Source organism: Equus caballus, chromosome 27 (genome assembly GCF_041296265.1).
Source record: "Equus caballus isolate H_3958 breed thoroughbred chromosome 27, TB-T2T, whole genome shotgun sequence".
In the NCBI taxonomy this organism is placed as follows: domain Eukaryota; kingdom Metazoa; phylum Chordata; class Mammalia; order Perissodactyla; family Equidae; genus Equus; species Equus caballus.
The window spans coordinates 35,339,701-35,354,610 of NC_091710.1; the positions used below are offsets into that span (position 1 = coordinate 35,339,701).

Below are 14,910 nucleotides of genomic sequence, written 5' to 3' on the forward strand. Positions count from 1 at the left end.
AAAGTTTGTCCTAGGAATAAAAGGATGCTTTGACGTTTGTATATCTTTTGACAGAATTCACTCAATATATTAAATATGAAAAGTGATAAAAATCATCTTGATAGATATCTAAAAATGTGAAAAAAACCCCAGTATTTATTTCTGACTAGAGTATAATCAAGCTAATAATAGAAGGATGAATTTTCAGTCTTCATGTTACTTGGCTTATCAGAAACAGTTCTTCACACCCTCAAACTGGAAATATTTTATTTTCTCTGCTTCTAGGATAAGATATTCTTTTGGCTTTCCTGCTGCATCACTCACCTTTCCTCTTAGCCTGTCGTGAGTTCCTACACTTCTTTCCAAAATCTTCAATATTGGAGTGCCCAAGGATTCATTCAGTAGATTTCCTTATCTTTTCTATCTATACTCACTTACTTGATATCCTTGCCTAATCTCATATATTTAAATTCATAGATAGGTATAGATAGATAAGGTCTCTCATATACATGTTTAGCTTGTAACTCCAACATTAAAATTCAGACTCATCCACCTGCCTAACTTGAAATCCCTCCTTGTCTAATAGACAAAATTCACAGCTCTAAAAATGTGCTCATAATCTTCTCCCACTCTCCACTTTCCCCTACTTTGGTTAATAGCAACTATTCGGACCCAAAATCCTTGATATCATGTTAGATTCTCACTTATTCTCACATCCCATTTACAATGTGTCAGCAAATCCTTAAACTCTCCTTTCAAAATATACTCTTTGATAATCATACCTATCAAATAGTGAGGATTAAAAGAGCTAAGATATGCAAAGCATTTAGTATAATGTTGGGATTCATTAAAAATAATAATCAATTTGTTTCTTGGGTTGAACACTATAGTACAGGTTTTACTTCTTTTATGTCATCTAATAATAACCATAGAAGCATAGTCCTTAAAAATATTAAGGGCTATTATGAACTTCATTTTTTAGATGATAAATGTAAGGCACAGAGAGGTTAAATAAGGTAATCAGTCAAAAATACTGATTGACAGAGTTAGGATTTGAAACCAGGAATCAGACTCCAGAGCTTTACTGTAGGCTGAATGTTAGCTATTGTAATTAAAAATCACGGCCTGAACAGCCACAAAAATGAAGTAAAATGCAATAGAAATAATGAAATTTCAAGAAAATGGCCAGATTATATTCACAACAACAAAAAGATAGCTTTTCTACACAAGTTCAAAGACCAATGAGAAAAATGAATGGAAAAGCCATTCCCATATGCAGTAGAACTGTAAAATGGTCGACAAGAAATTTGTAATGCTGACGTGAGGAAGAATGTTAAGAAATGTTGCTGAGCAATATGAAGTAAGTTCTCAAAAAAAAAAAAAAAAAGACAAATAAATAAAGTGAGAAGTCATGTTCCTAGACAGGAAAACCCAAAACTATAAAGATGTCAATTCTCCACAAATTAAATGTAACCATAATTAAGTACCCAACAGGAATTTTTATGAAACTTGAAAGCTGATTATTAAGTTCATTTGGAAGAGAAAATGCGCAATAGGCAAAAGCTTTTGAAAAGAGCAATAAAAAAGAACTTGCTCTATCAGTTATAAAATATATTCCTTAAAGTTAAACTTTGGTTTTAGTCCAAGTATATCAATAGAACAGAAAAGAGAGACCAGAAATAAATCTATGTACATTTAAAAATGCAGTGTATGAAAAAAGTCAATTTCAGATCAGTGATGGGAAAAATGGACTATTCAAATTATGGCATTGGGGACTTTTGGCCATGAAAGAAAGGAAGGAGGGAGGGAAGGAAGAAGGGAAAGAAGGAAAAAAAGGAAGGAGAAAAGGATCCTACTTAATACTGTATGTCAAAATAGAAAAGTTTTCAAAAACTTCTCTGCCTCACTACTTAATGAATTAAACTACAATTATTTCTTTTAAAAATTAAGTTCTTCTTGGAACAGCCAACAATCTCTTGATACAAGCTTATGCTATAAGCTTGAAAAAGTGGAAGCAAGGAAAAGAAAGAGATTATTTCATAGCAACAGATAGTGTGCATTCCTATACTGCTTTCACCCATATCCCCAGGAGAAAAAAAGGAGTGTTTCTGTATTTCAGAGCAATCTAACCTAAACAAACTAATCTGGATAGAGGAAAAGAGGATGGTAAAGTAGATGGTCCTGGAAAAATCTACCAAGAACTGGGGCTAGGTGTACCACTGGAAGAATTCCACAGAGGCAGCAAGGGCCACTAAGACCCACGGAATTAAAAGAATCCATATCTGGTTGGCACAATTCTTTTTAGTTACACTTCAGATGAGAGACAATGGTCACAGTCTATCTTCCCCTTCCCATTAACAATCTCTCTAGTGAAACAGAACTGTTAGACAGTAATTTCCCTACCCCAAATTGTGACTCATCAGTGATAATTTAAACTAGGTAAAGCAATGCTTTAAATTTTAGAAGGTTAAAAAGTTAGTTTTAATAAAACCAGAGCTAAAAGACAGTAAAATAACCTAGTAAGAGTGAAAAGGAGACTGCGGACCTAAGGAAAATGCAGAGAACCAAAACAACACCCTTATGCGTAAAATACACGAATTAGAGAGAGCTAAGGAAAATTCATATGGAGAAAAATAAACTAATAGCATAGAAGAAAGACTCCAGATAATGACACTTACTTCTATTCAGAGGAAAAATATAGAGTTAAAATAATTTGAGAAATTATGACAGCTGTGAAGGGTAAAGATGATCCAACATACGAATTATTGCTTTCTCTGAAGTAAAGACCTCAACAAACAAAACTGAAAGATAATGAGTGATATAATAGAGAAAAGTTCCCTCAAGTTAAAGAAGGTAGATGGCAAAAATACATCAGGTGTCTAGGCAGAACATTCATGTCATCAACATGAGAAAAATACCAGGCTTCTGTCAGACTTTTCCTGGCAATATTCAGTGCTAGAATTTAATGGAGCAAAGGGAAAAGAAGGAGGGATGAACCACGAATTATATTCCCAGAAAAGAATAAAGGCAACTGTCAGAAATCTTTAGCATGAAATATTTCAAGATTAACAAACAAACAAAAGTAATTAACAATGAAATACCAGTAAAGGAGGAATTTGAATAATGAATCTAGTCATGGAGAACCCATAATGCAAGGAAGACTGGTGGTGAGTCCTGCAGCCATCTATAGGTAGAACGAAGAGGGAAGTGCCAAGGCAATTAAAGCTGCAGAAGAGAATGTAAATATTATGAACTCTGACAAACTTAAAATATTATAATTATCAAAAATAACCAAACCCTGAAACTGAAGAAGGGTGAGGACAAATTGGAGAGGAGCTAATCATCTCAAATTGCACCACAGGGAGTTAATGAACACTATCTGAAATTAAAACATAGAGCTAATGCATTCAGCTTCTTAATGGTATTCATAATCTTTTATTCTTAACCATGAAAGACAAGCTTTTTTAAAAAAAAAAAAATTCCTGTGGTGAAGAAATATTTATGTTAAGCAATTCTTTCCAATTTGTTTCAGATTATTTTTCTTCAAGAAAATTACATATAACATACTAATTGTAAATAGTATGTATGTCTTTCTACATACTTATATTTTTATTTGTGCAGACATATAATTATGTAACCAGGATGATGTTCATCATATGTCAACGGTTTTTTTTCTGAGTGTCAAGATTTTAGGATGATTTTTGTGGTTTTTCTTAACTTGAATAAAGACATTGGAGTAAAATAATAAATTTCACCTGTTAAACATCTAAATGTAATATGATAATGATAATAATAAGATGATTATAGAAACCCTAGATATCTATTGGTATGAGTGGGCTTGTATGGGAGAAAGAAATCTGCATAGAGATTTGCCAAGGTACCCAAAAGAGACAGAGTCAAGAGATTAGCATGCTGTGTAACCAGGAAAGACGTTGCTGAGCTTGCCTGGCCCCATGACTTTGTGTCTGAGCTCTATAATGAAGAATTGAACACACAAGGTTAAAAACTCGTTATAACTAAGAACTGAGTGAGCATCAGAGCTCGGAAGCCAAGTGAAATGTCTTGGCATGAAGAAGAAAGCAGAGCCTTACTCACAGCTCTGCTAACACAGGAATCTTAAAGAAAACGAACTTCTTTGCTTTGCTGTGGAGTTATTGGAATTAGAATTACCTGGTAGCTGTTCCCCTGGCTCAACTATCTGTCATGGAGGATGCCAGGATCGGGGTCAGTGGTGAGGTACCACCTTAACTAAGCATCCTTGAACAGGAAAAAATAAGACAGCTTGTTGAGCTAGTAGTAGATGAAGTTGAGTAATACTTGAAGTTCTAGAAAACTGCATGATGCAAATTTTTCTTGAAAGAATCAGTGAAATGTAGGTAATTTAACCATCTTAGTACTCTGGACTCATGATACTTTGGTAAAAAATATTCTAACTACATTTCTTTAAAAAAGCCTTGTGATTACATGTCCTAATTTCCTGACATTTCAAAGATGTTGACCTAATGTTAGACCATGAGCATTGAAAATTGATTCAGAACATCATGGTTATCATCCATGTAAGGTAGACCCAAATTCCATATCCTTCGTGTTTTTCCTATCTGAAGAAAATTATATATTTAACTTCAAAAATGTTAAGTGAGTACTTACTCCCTGAAAATAATATTGTTAATTTTGAAAGATGCATTGAATTCTAAGACGTTTAAAATATAGAATATAGTATTTTTTTCTGTACAGCACTGATATGATGGCTCACTTAGAAAAAGTTGGTTTCTTTAAAAGCATGCAATGAATAACAATAGAACTTCAAATATCTATAGAAATTTGATGGTGCGGCAAGGTGTCAGTTAACTCGTAGAATAGAAACAGCCCATGGTTTATTAGGTTAGGAGAGAAGATGTGTATGTCTGTGGGGAACTTATTTTCTGATCAACAGAAATTTCTCTATTACTGTTCCATGGGTAGGATTAATACCTACCTAACCAGAAGTAACTTTAAGTAAGAAAATTCTTTATTTCAGAGCAGATGCTGCTAAATACAGAGAAGGTAACTCATTGGCATTAACGCAGGAAAACACACACACACACACACACACACACACACACACACACACAAATCAAAATATCAGAATAAATCTGCACAAATCAGAATTGTTGTACACAGCAGTATTTTTCTCAGTTTAATTGAATCTTTGTAAGTACCTTTTAAATTTAATAGATTTCCTTATCTTAGACCTATAGGAATTTTGACATTTTAACTTAAAAATTATTTGAATACATGAAAATGTATGGAAAGATTGAAATGGCTAACAGATTTTTTTAATTTAAAATCTCATTTCTACTAGTACTACTTAAATTTTTGTATTCTTTCTTAACAGAAGAATTAAGAATTTTGATAATTTTCTACCAAACTCACTTTATTAATGAGCAAACTAAGTCTCAGGGAAACTGTGGCTGGCTTTTTAAAACCGTGAATAGGCTTTATGGCAGACGATGAAGAGCTGCATGCATTCATGGACAAGAGAATCCTGATGGGGGACTGCTTATAAAAGATATATTTTTCTCTTTATTTTAAATATTTATTTTTGTAGTGTATATGTAGAGAAATTTTCAAAGAGTAAATAAGTCTCCTTCTTTTTCTGTTCTCAAACCAGACTTTCTGTCTCACTGCTGATGGAACTTGCTCCCATCTGCCTGCACGGTGCCACGCTCTCTAGTTATGGAGTGGCAAAGGATAATGAGAGGAAATGTGCGAAGGACAAACAACAGGCCTGAGATGCGAAAAGGAGCATATGGATTTCAATCAATATAGTGGGTTTTCAAAATGCTTTCAAACTTGACGTTGTGAAATTTCCCAGGGATAAAGGTTAGGGAGCACAACTACCACCACCTCACACTTCAATGCTGCAATGTCAGTGGACTCTTTCTTTTTTGGTCCATAGATGGAGGGAACATACATAGTTTCCCAGGAGAATCCTAGTTTACACCTGTTGTTATACTCTTAAAAACGAAGGTAAAGGGGCCAGCCCTAGGGCCGAGTGGTTGGAGCTCCATGCTCACTTGGGCGGCCTGGGCTCTCGGGTTTGGATCCTGGGCATGGATCTACTCTACTCATCAGCCTTCTGTGGAGGCATCCCACACACAACATAGAGGAAGTCTGGCACAGATGTTAGCTCAGGGCTAATTTTCCTCAAGCCAAAAAAATTAAAAAAAGAGGACGATTAGCAACGGTTTTTAGCACAGGGCAAATCTTCCTCACCAAAAAAAGTAAAATAAATAAAATAATGAACACAATTCTTTATATATAAATTCTATGATCCACCTGCTGGCAGAGAGCTTCGTAATCCTTCTCTAAATTGTATTCCCTGGCAGCCACTCTAAATTCTTCTAAAGTGGCTTTGAAGATAAATCTTTATTTGGTGTCCCTGGACTTATCAATAGGATGCATTTTCAAAGAAGTTTCTACCTATGATTACTCCCATCTTCCTCCTATGTTAAGTAATTTCTTGATTTTCATATATAACTTTTCCTTTCTTCAAATATTAAACTGTTTAGTAGTGCCAAACACAAGAAGAAAACAGTGGTGGCGACTTCCAATCGGAGGGAAGACGTTAACTAGTAGTTTTCATAGAAGTGAAATAAAACAAAAACCAAACAAATTTTATATTTTAAATTTCATCACCTTTTATAATTTAATCATGTAAGGTCCGGTATTCATACATACGTCTATTGTGTTATTCATCTGACCAAAATCCAGAAAGTAAATTAATCTCAATATAAAATTTCCAGTACCCATGGTAGAAGTCAATATAATATATTAGCGAAGCTTTGCAGGTTCACATACAGAAAAATAAAATTTAAAGTTACTATGCTTTTCTTAATTAGAAGTTTTATGAACAAGAATCTTCCGATTTCACTTTGATATATAAGGGAAAATATAACTTTGAAGCAAATTATCAAATTATAGCTTAGTACACAACTCATTTGCTAATATATTGGTAATATTAAAACATTATTCTAGCCTAAAATAGACTTTCATATTTACAAATTAAGGTTAAGAATCTTTCCACATTTTATATAATATGCTTTCTATTTTTTCTGTCTTAATAAATTTATTTCCACACATACACACATATCCCAGGGGAATTCCTAATGGAATCGAAAGATTCTAGTCAGATTTTGGTGTACCCAAGAATACTACTTTCTGAGAAGTAACACACCTAAGTCAAAACGAGCAACGCCTAAGCTACAATCTTTGGATTTTTAGCATGCTAATTGTTAAGACACACATACCACACACACACACATTTGAAAAGATAAATATTCTCACTTGTTTTAAATAATGCACACCCAGAAATAAATTTAATTTCTATACTAAAACTTTTTGTCATACCTTTTAGAAAATGCATGTCCATTAAAGCTGAAAAGATTTATAATATATTGAATTAAAATAATTTATTCAAGTCAATGCTTCTTGCAAAAATTACTCAAGATGTATGAAATGCCCCTTTTGGAATTACTCTAACTGTGGATATTTAAACTGTTGCCCATTGAAACTAAAGGGGCAATTTTATAAACTAACAAAAGCGACACGGCAGTTTCATTCAAAATGGTTCTCTAATTTGTCAGTTTGAAACTAAACTTCTCCACTGAGTTTTCAATTGTTTCACTGTTTTGATCTCTTTAAATAAGTCTTTAGCTTAAGGAAACTAAATAGATACTAAAGAGAAAAGGGGATTCTGTCCTCCTATTTCAAATTTAAACATAACCTCTAAATTATCTTTTACAGTAAGCCAAAGCCAGTATCACATACCTTTCTGGAATGAATTTCTTTCACATACAATGGAAGTAGAAACTCAGATATACCTTCAAGTCGGATTCCCTTCTTGGTGACTCTCAGATTTCCCATACCATCCTACAAGCAATGAAATATAGTTCACTTTTAGGTTAATTAGAGAATGAATAACTGGCCATAATTTTCTTAGGCCTAAGTTGAGAAAACAGTAAGCTCAAATCAGTGATGATTTAAGGAAAATGAGAGATTGAATCTACTTAATGAATGATTGCAGCAGTTTGCATGCATATAGAGGGCTCTGTTTAAAATGAACAAGAAAAGAGAGTATAAAGGATTTTGTATCTTCTCCCAGCTCTGTCAGAGACTAGGAGCTATCTGTGAGTAAATCCTGTACTTTCTTCATGCATCAGCCAGTGCAACTGTTTATTAAGTATAATGATACTTGCCACCTGACTACTGGAAACAACTTTGCAGAGAGATCTTATGATGTTTTTACATTACAGTTATACACATATTTCTACAATATTCAAATAGTCATATTTGTATAATAATTTCAATAAGTAATTAATTAATGATTTTCTAGTATAAGTAAGCACAGTGTTCCAGTATTGAAATCGTGAGTAAAACATGTGTCCTCTCCTTTAGAAAACAACATTTGATGAGGAGGCTAAAGTAAGTACACAAATAACGTTTATGAAACAGAGTAAAATCAATAAAAAAACATAAGAGCAAAGTGCTAATGGGAATTAAAGAAGATTTCAAATCTGGTAAGAGAGTAAACCACTTCAGAGTCAGAGACTCACTGTGATAAAGGCCTTAAGAATACGGAGTTTCAACATGACGTGTCCGTAGAGGGAGGAACAACATGAACATTCTGGTAGCATTTAAGAAACAGTATGTCATCCAGTCTAGCTAATATATGGAATACTGTGAGAGAAAACAACTGGAAGTATGTTTTAAGCCAGAGAAAGGAAAGCCACAAATGCAAAGTTAAGGCATCTGTACTCACGTCAGCCTCCAAGAAAGAAACATAGCAAGTTTCTTGAATAGCTCAAAGGCTTGAAATGATCAGAGTTAAGCTTTAAGATCAATCAGGTAGGAGTACCATGTGGGGCTAACTGACAGAGTATCAGTAATTACGTACAACTTTGTGATAAGTGTGAAGAGTATGATGGGAGAACAATTTAGAAGACCTGATGACTAATTTTATCTGGAGATACTAAAAAGAGAAGCATTTACTATTAATCCAAGGTTTCACAACTATGAGTAAATGAGGAAATGCAGTGACATTTTAAAACTGGAATAGTGAAATTTGTAGGTTCAATAGCAAAAATAAGTTCAGCTTTGGACTTTCTAACTTTGAGGTGTCATTGAAAAATTCTTATATTTATCCATCTGTAGAAAGTGGGTTGGGGAGTGATGAGTACTTAAGGTATGCTTGAATCTATCATGGCGGATGAGCAAGTCCCACGTGGAAAGATATATATAGAACCAAGTCTTAGATAATGACTAGGTCTGTGGGTTGGAAAGAAGTATTTTATACATTCCAGGAGGCTATGATGAGTATAAGAGGACAACCAGGAGATCATGATGGCCCCAGCCTCTATCCACTTCCCACCCAACCAAGAGATTATGATGGCCCCATCCTATACCCCCTCTCCCTCTGAAAAAAAGAAAGTCAATGAAGTAGAATTTTGAGTAAGAATTGAAGGACATTTTTTTTTTAAGTCAGACAAGGAAAATGACTACTAAGACATTTTGAGGTGGTGAAGTCTCAATCTTCTCAGGGAAGGAGAAAGTTATGGTTTCTGTTTGAACTAAACTTGGGATAGGATGAAGGAATTCATTTTTTTTTTTTTTTTTTTTTGAGAAAGATTAGCCCTGAGCTAACTGCTGCCAGTCCTCCTCTTTTTGCTGAGGATGACTGGCCCTGAGCTAACATCCGTGCCCGTCTTCCTCTACTTTATATGTGGGACGCCTACCACAGCATGGTGTGCCAAGCGGTGCCATGTCTGCACCCGGGATCCAAACTGACGAACCCCAGGCCACCGAAGTGGAACGTGCGCACTTAACCGCTGCGCCACCGGGCTGGCCCCAAGGAATTCGTTTGTTGAGGCTCAAATTTAAAGCTGACATCAAAAGTGCCTAACAGGGAATCAATTAAAAATAAAAAAATAAATATGAGAACTTCAAGCGTCACTGAAGACTTATTCTGATGAGAAAATAAGCTTACTTTTGTTAGGATGACAGTACATCTCAGTTTCTCTGAGACAGCTGGCTTATACTAGTTTTATAATATCCTCCTTCACTTTCAAAAGTGAAAAGTGTCTCTGATTGAGAGATTAATTACATGGTCACAGGTTCACTCCTCCTAATTAGTGGTTTTGCAGCATTATACTTATCTATGAACAGACATACGCAGAATTAACAATGAGAGAGACTCAAAACTGAGGATTTGCTAGTGAGAAATGGCAGAAAGTCATAAGGATGTGGTATTCTAAAGTAGCAAAAAATGATGCTCCTCAAATTGCTGACCATTATTTTTCTCCTTGGGTGGAGACAAGCAAAGCATGAACAGTAATGTTGGGTTGCAAAAATAGTACAGGGTCAAAGAATGACAGTTGATGATAAATTAATGATCAAGTTCAATAGAAGTTAAGAAATATGAAAAATGTTAAAAACAAGGTTATCCTTGGAAAATGGAACTTCAGATTTTGAGATCTTGAAGGTGAGAAAATTTCCAGACATCATGAGTCCTAAAGAACACCCAAGCAGTGGTGGCAGAAGTAGAGTGGAGACAGAACGGTCTATAATTCAGAAAGCCAAGACTATTAAACATATAAAGTGACACTTGACTTTAAAATATGATTTTGTCTCAGAGGGATTTTCTTGACTAGATCTTACACAGTGATTGTCCATATATATTCTCAAATGCCTGCCAGAAGGAAATGTTCTGAAATGTTCCCCACGGAGTTGCTATGGAAACATCTAATGCAACTGTTAGACTAGCTCAGGCAGTAGAAACAAACTCTACCATAAAGACAATTCCCGGTTCAATATTACTCTTAAAAAATGTTTTAATATAATGGTTAGAAATAAAAGAACTAGACATCTAAAGTTAAGTGTGATATTACTTACGCTATATGCACATTTAATTTTGGAAAGTTCTGAATCTTAAGCTCACAGTTTTCTTATATTTTCTATATAATATATAATTTGGGGCATATAACTAACTATATTTCACTTAAATTAGGTGAAATAGAATTCCCCTGTATAACGTAAGAGTATTATTATAGTATTGTGTCGTGAATCTAATCTCACTCCACCAGTCCATTTGTCCCTCCTTTTATTTCTCCTGTTTTGTATTAAAAAATAATTTTTCAGGTTTTTCCATATTACCTCTATGCAGTTATAAAACACATAAAGCTGCATAATATAGTTCCATGTATAATCAACCTGATTCTCACATTCATGCACCAAGTCTGATAATAATTTACGAGATGATGAAATAATCTGGTTTCCCTTCTGTAGGAGCATTAGAAAGTGAATTTATTCCTACTGTCACTATACCTTCTTGATTCACTACAGTCTTGGTGCCTTCAACATCTAAAAGGGAGAAAATAATTTCTGGATTTGATGTTAAGATGACACAGCCAAAACACCAGAAAGTAACAGAATCCTATGTGTCTATGGCCCAGGCCTCAAACTTGGCTCTACCAACTCCTTACTGTGTAAGCTTGAACCACTTAGCTAATCTCTTTGCTCCTTAATTTTGTCATCTGTAAAAGAATAATAAAAGAATTTATATGTTTTTATTGTAAGGATTACATGGGGATGTAAAGAGCTTAAAATAATGCATCACATGTAGAAGTGGTCAATGGTTTTAAGCACTATTAATATTTAATTAAAAATAATTTAGGGGGCCAGCCCGATGGCCCAGTGGTTAAGTTCACGTGCTCCACTTCCGTGGCCCAGGGTTTCTCCGGTTCAGATCCTGGGCATGGACATGGCACTGCTTATTAGGCCATGTTGAGGTGGTGTCCCACATACCATAACTAGAAGGACCCACAACTAAAGTATTCAACTATGCACTGGGGGGCTTTGGGGAGAAACAACAGAAAAAAAAAAAAAAGATTGGCAACAGTTGTTAGCTCAGGTGCCAATCTTTAAAAAAAATAACAATAATTTAAATTTTTGGTTCATATGATTAATATAAAAATTCACATTGTTTATTACAGCAGTATTATTCTTGAACTTCAGTAGACTTTACATCAAGTTTCATCATCATTACAATTATGATGCTTTTATTCATCATCTAGTAATCTCACAAATCATTTACCTACTTTTGATGGACAGTTAGTGTCATTTTAGAAGGAAATGTGGAGCCAGACAGCTTGGATTGAAAGGACTATTATTTACAAACTGTTGACTTTGGTATGTTGTTTAATCTATCTAAATCTAAAATCATTTTCTATAAACATCAGAAAATAATAGCATTCCTCACAGAGATGTTGTAATAATTTATCGAGATAATATGTGAATTGCCTATTAATGGATCTCGCATATTTTTGATGATTATTTTCCCTTACTGTAGTTTACTTAAAATTAATACTTTACTACCAAATAGAATTAATCTCTTATCAAAACATGCTTTTCAGTCAACTTTTCCCATTTTCATCTCTTCCTTTCCATTCCCGATGGCAGTGTTGAAGTTCAAGTCCACTTCATCTCCCACCTGGCAAATGCCTCTGTTAAAAAGAAAACCACACACCCAAAATGGCACCGCTCCTGCTAAAACCTATGGCACCAAACGTAGACTTAAGACTTCGCTTTTTCAACCCCTCCCAGAAACAATCTTAACAGGCCAGTGTGAAATTTTCTGGTCAGCAGCCATGTGGTAATCTGTCAACATGGGCCCTCTCCATTCCTGAGAGGAAAAAGAGGCAATATGTATGATAAAAACCTTGCCTTTCCCATCCCCTAAGAGGAGATGGCCTAGCCTAAAAATAATCCTTGCTTTTCTTTTGCCAATAGCTCCCCTGCCTCACCTTGCTGACTATAACACTTTCCAGTTTGTACAACCCCGGGGACCACCCTTCTACTTGCCAGAAGAGATGCTACCTGGTTCACGAATTGCGTAACAGAGCTAATTAGATCTTCAAATTTACTTGGTTGAATTTTGTTTTTTAACATCAAACTTACACTATTTGGAGTGTAAGCTTACATTATTTACAGTTACTTTATTGAATAACTGCTTATTCAAAAACCCACAACATCATCACAGCCCCTGGTTATAGATTTGTGTCCTTCATTTTGAATATTTAGTGTGCTTTGTAAATAATCCATTATGAACAGTATCATGTTCCTGTTAAGGGGAAATATCACAAAGCAATCTCTTCCACTGTAGCCCCACCTTCTTCTTTAGAATAATTTTCATGACCCTGTAGGTGTCTCACATAATCCTTTATTTTTCAGATGTTTTTGCTCTTTCTCATCATCAAGCACCCTTTCTCTCCGCTAAACTGTACTGCCAGCATTTCTCAGAAAAGCTCTGTTTTGCTATTTAAAATTCTTGATTCATATATTAAACAAAAAATTAAATTGATATCCTAGTTAAAATCATGCTATTATCAAAATTCATAGAAATTGCCTTTTGGAACTGCAAGCAATCTTTATTATATTTTTCATATGCTTGATGTTTTTGGACAATGTGCAGGATAACTTGTTGAGAAATATTCCTTTCAGAATTTATTATGAGAGACTGACTTTAGTATAAATTATAGATGTGAATGTAAACAAAGAGAATATTGACAGCCATGTCATTTTAAATTTAAAATCCAGGCTCATAACTTTGCAATCATCTGACCGTAGTTCACTCTGTTCTCACTTACACAAGGTTCTTTATCTTCTTAGTTATCTGGTATTAGAAAGTTACTTAGTTGACTGCTATCCTAAGGATTTGAACTACTCCTTAACAAGCAAATGCAATCGTCAAAGTAATAAGTATGTTGACATGGAATTGAGAAAAATTTTTTAAATTGATGTGATCATTAAGTAATATAGAAATTCTGGTGTATGATTAATTATTTAAAAAAACTTTTCAGAGAAAGTGGAAGGAATCCAGTAACCAAGAGATAATTAAATATAGATTTTAAACATTTTTTTCTGGTTAAGTTAAAACCAAGAATAAGTTTCTCCTAAATTACTAGCATCATATATTTAGAAAGAAATTGATTAGAAAGAAAGTTAATACTTTTTTTATGACTGATAATTTAATGGTATTCATTCTATACTTCAATTTGCATGAGGAAATGACCTTAAAGAGGCTATTTAGAGACAAATTAGAGCCTAGTATGGTAATTATTTGTGTGACCTTAGGAATTAAATATTTTTTAATAAAGTAAAGAAACGTGAGGAAATGGAAGTATCTGATTGTTTAAATGTAATTACAAACCACTTTTAAGTGATTTTTTTGTTAATTATTCTTTACTATATGCTAAATGAATTTAAAAAGTCCATTTAATTTCCAACTCCTAATAAAAGAGGAGGAAATTTTCTTGAAAATATCTAAGCATTTTCTTTTTCTTACCTGTTTTATGCCAATGTTATCTATAATTTATAATGAGCTGTTTTTCCCCAAGCATAAGAGAAAGCAAACAAAACATAAGTTGACAGCCTGCTTTATATGTGTGTTTTTACTATCTTGTTTGCTGTAAGACTATATTTTATTTTTATTTTAAGTGGCCTTCCATATTCCTGTCTCTTATTAGAAAATAAACTTTACAGTGATAAAAATTGATAGACCTAGGAATTTGACCTCCGATTCAGCTTGTATAAAAACGTCTTTAGAGATTTGTTAATAACAAATTTTATCATCTAGAGCAGGATTTATTATCTTTATTCTTAGAATAGTTGTTCAAATCTCATTATTTGTATATCACCTATTGTCAGAGCTGTAAAAAGGTGTTAAATATATTCATATATTAAATAAGACAATAAATATTGCACTTTGTATTTCTTATTTGTATTGGTGTTCTTTTAGCTATGTGAATGATTTTTAAAAAACATAATAAAATTAAATTCCATTTGTTTTCCAAATTTTGCTCTACTTATAATACAATTCCTTGACAAATCCTTCCT

The 14,910-nt window shown here is 33.8% G+C and overlaps 1 protein-coding gene across 1 annotated transcript in view; it reads right to left on the reverse strand.

Moving 5' to 3' along the window:
- Positions 1-14,910, reverse strand: part of SGCZ (sarcoglycan zeta) — a 1,066,277-nt gene that overhangs the window by 192,566 nt on the left and 858,801 nt on the right. Inside the window, exon 3 of the mRNA XM_005606355.4 lies at positions 7,789-7,890. Coding sequence (XP_005606412.2) covers positions 7,789-7,890 — 102 coding nt within the window. The remainder of the gene's footprint in view (positions 1-7,788; positions 7,891-14,910) is intronic.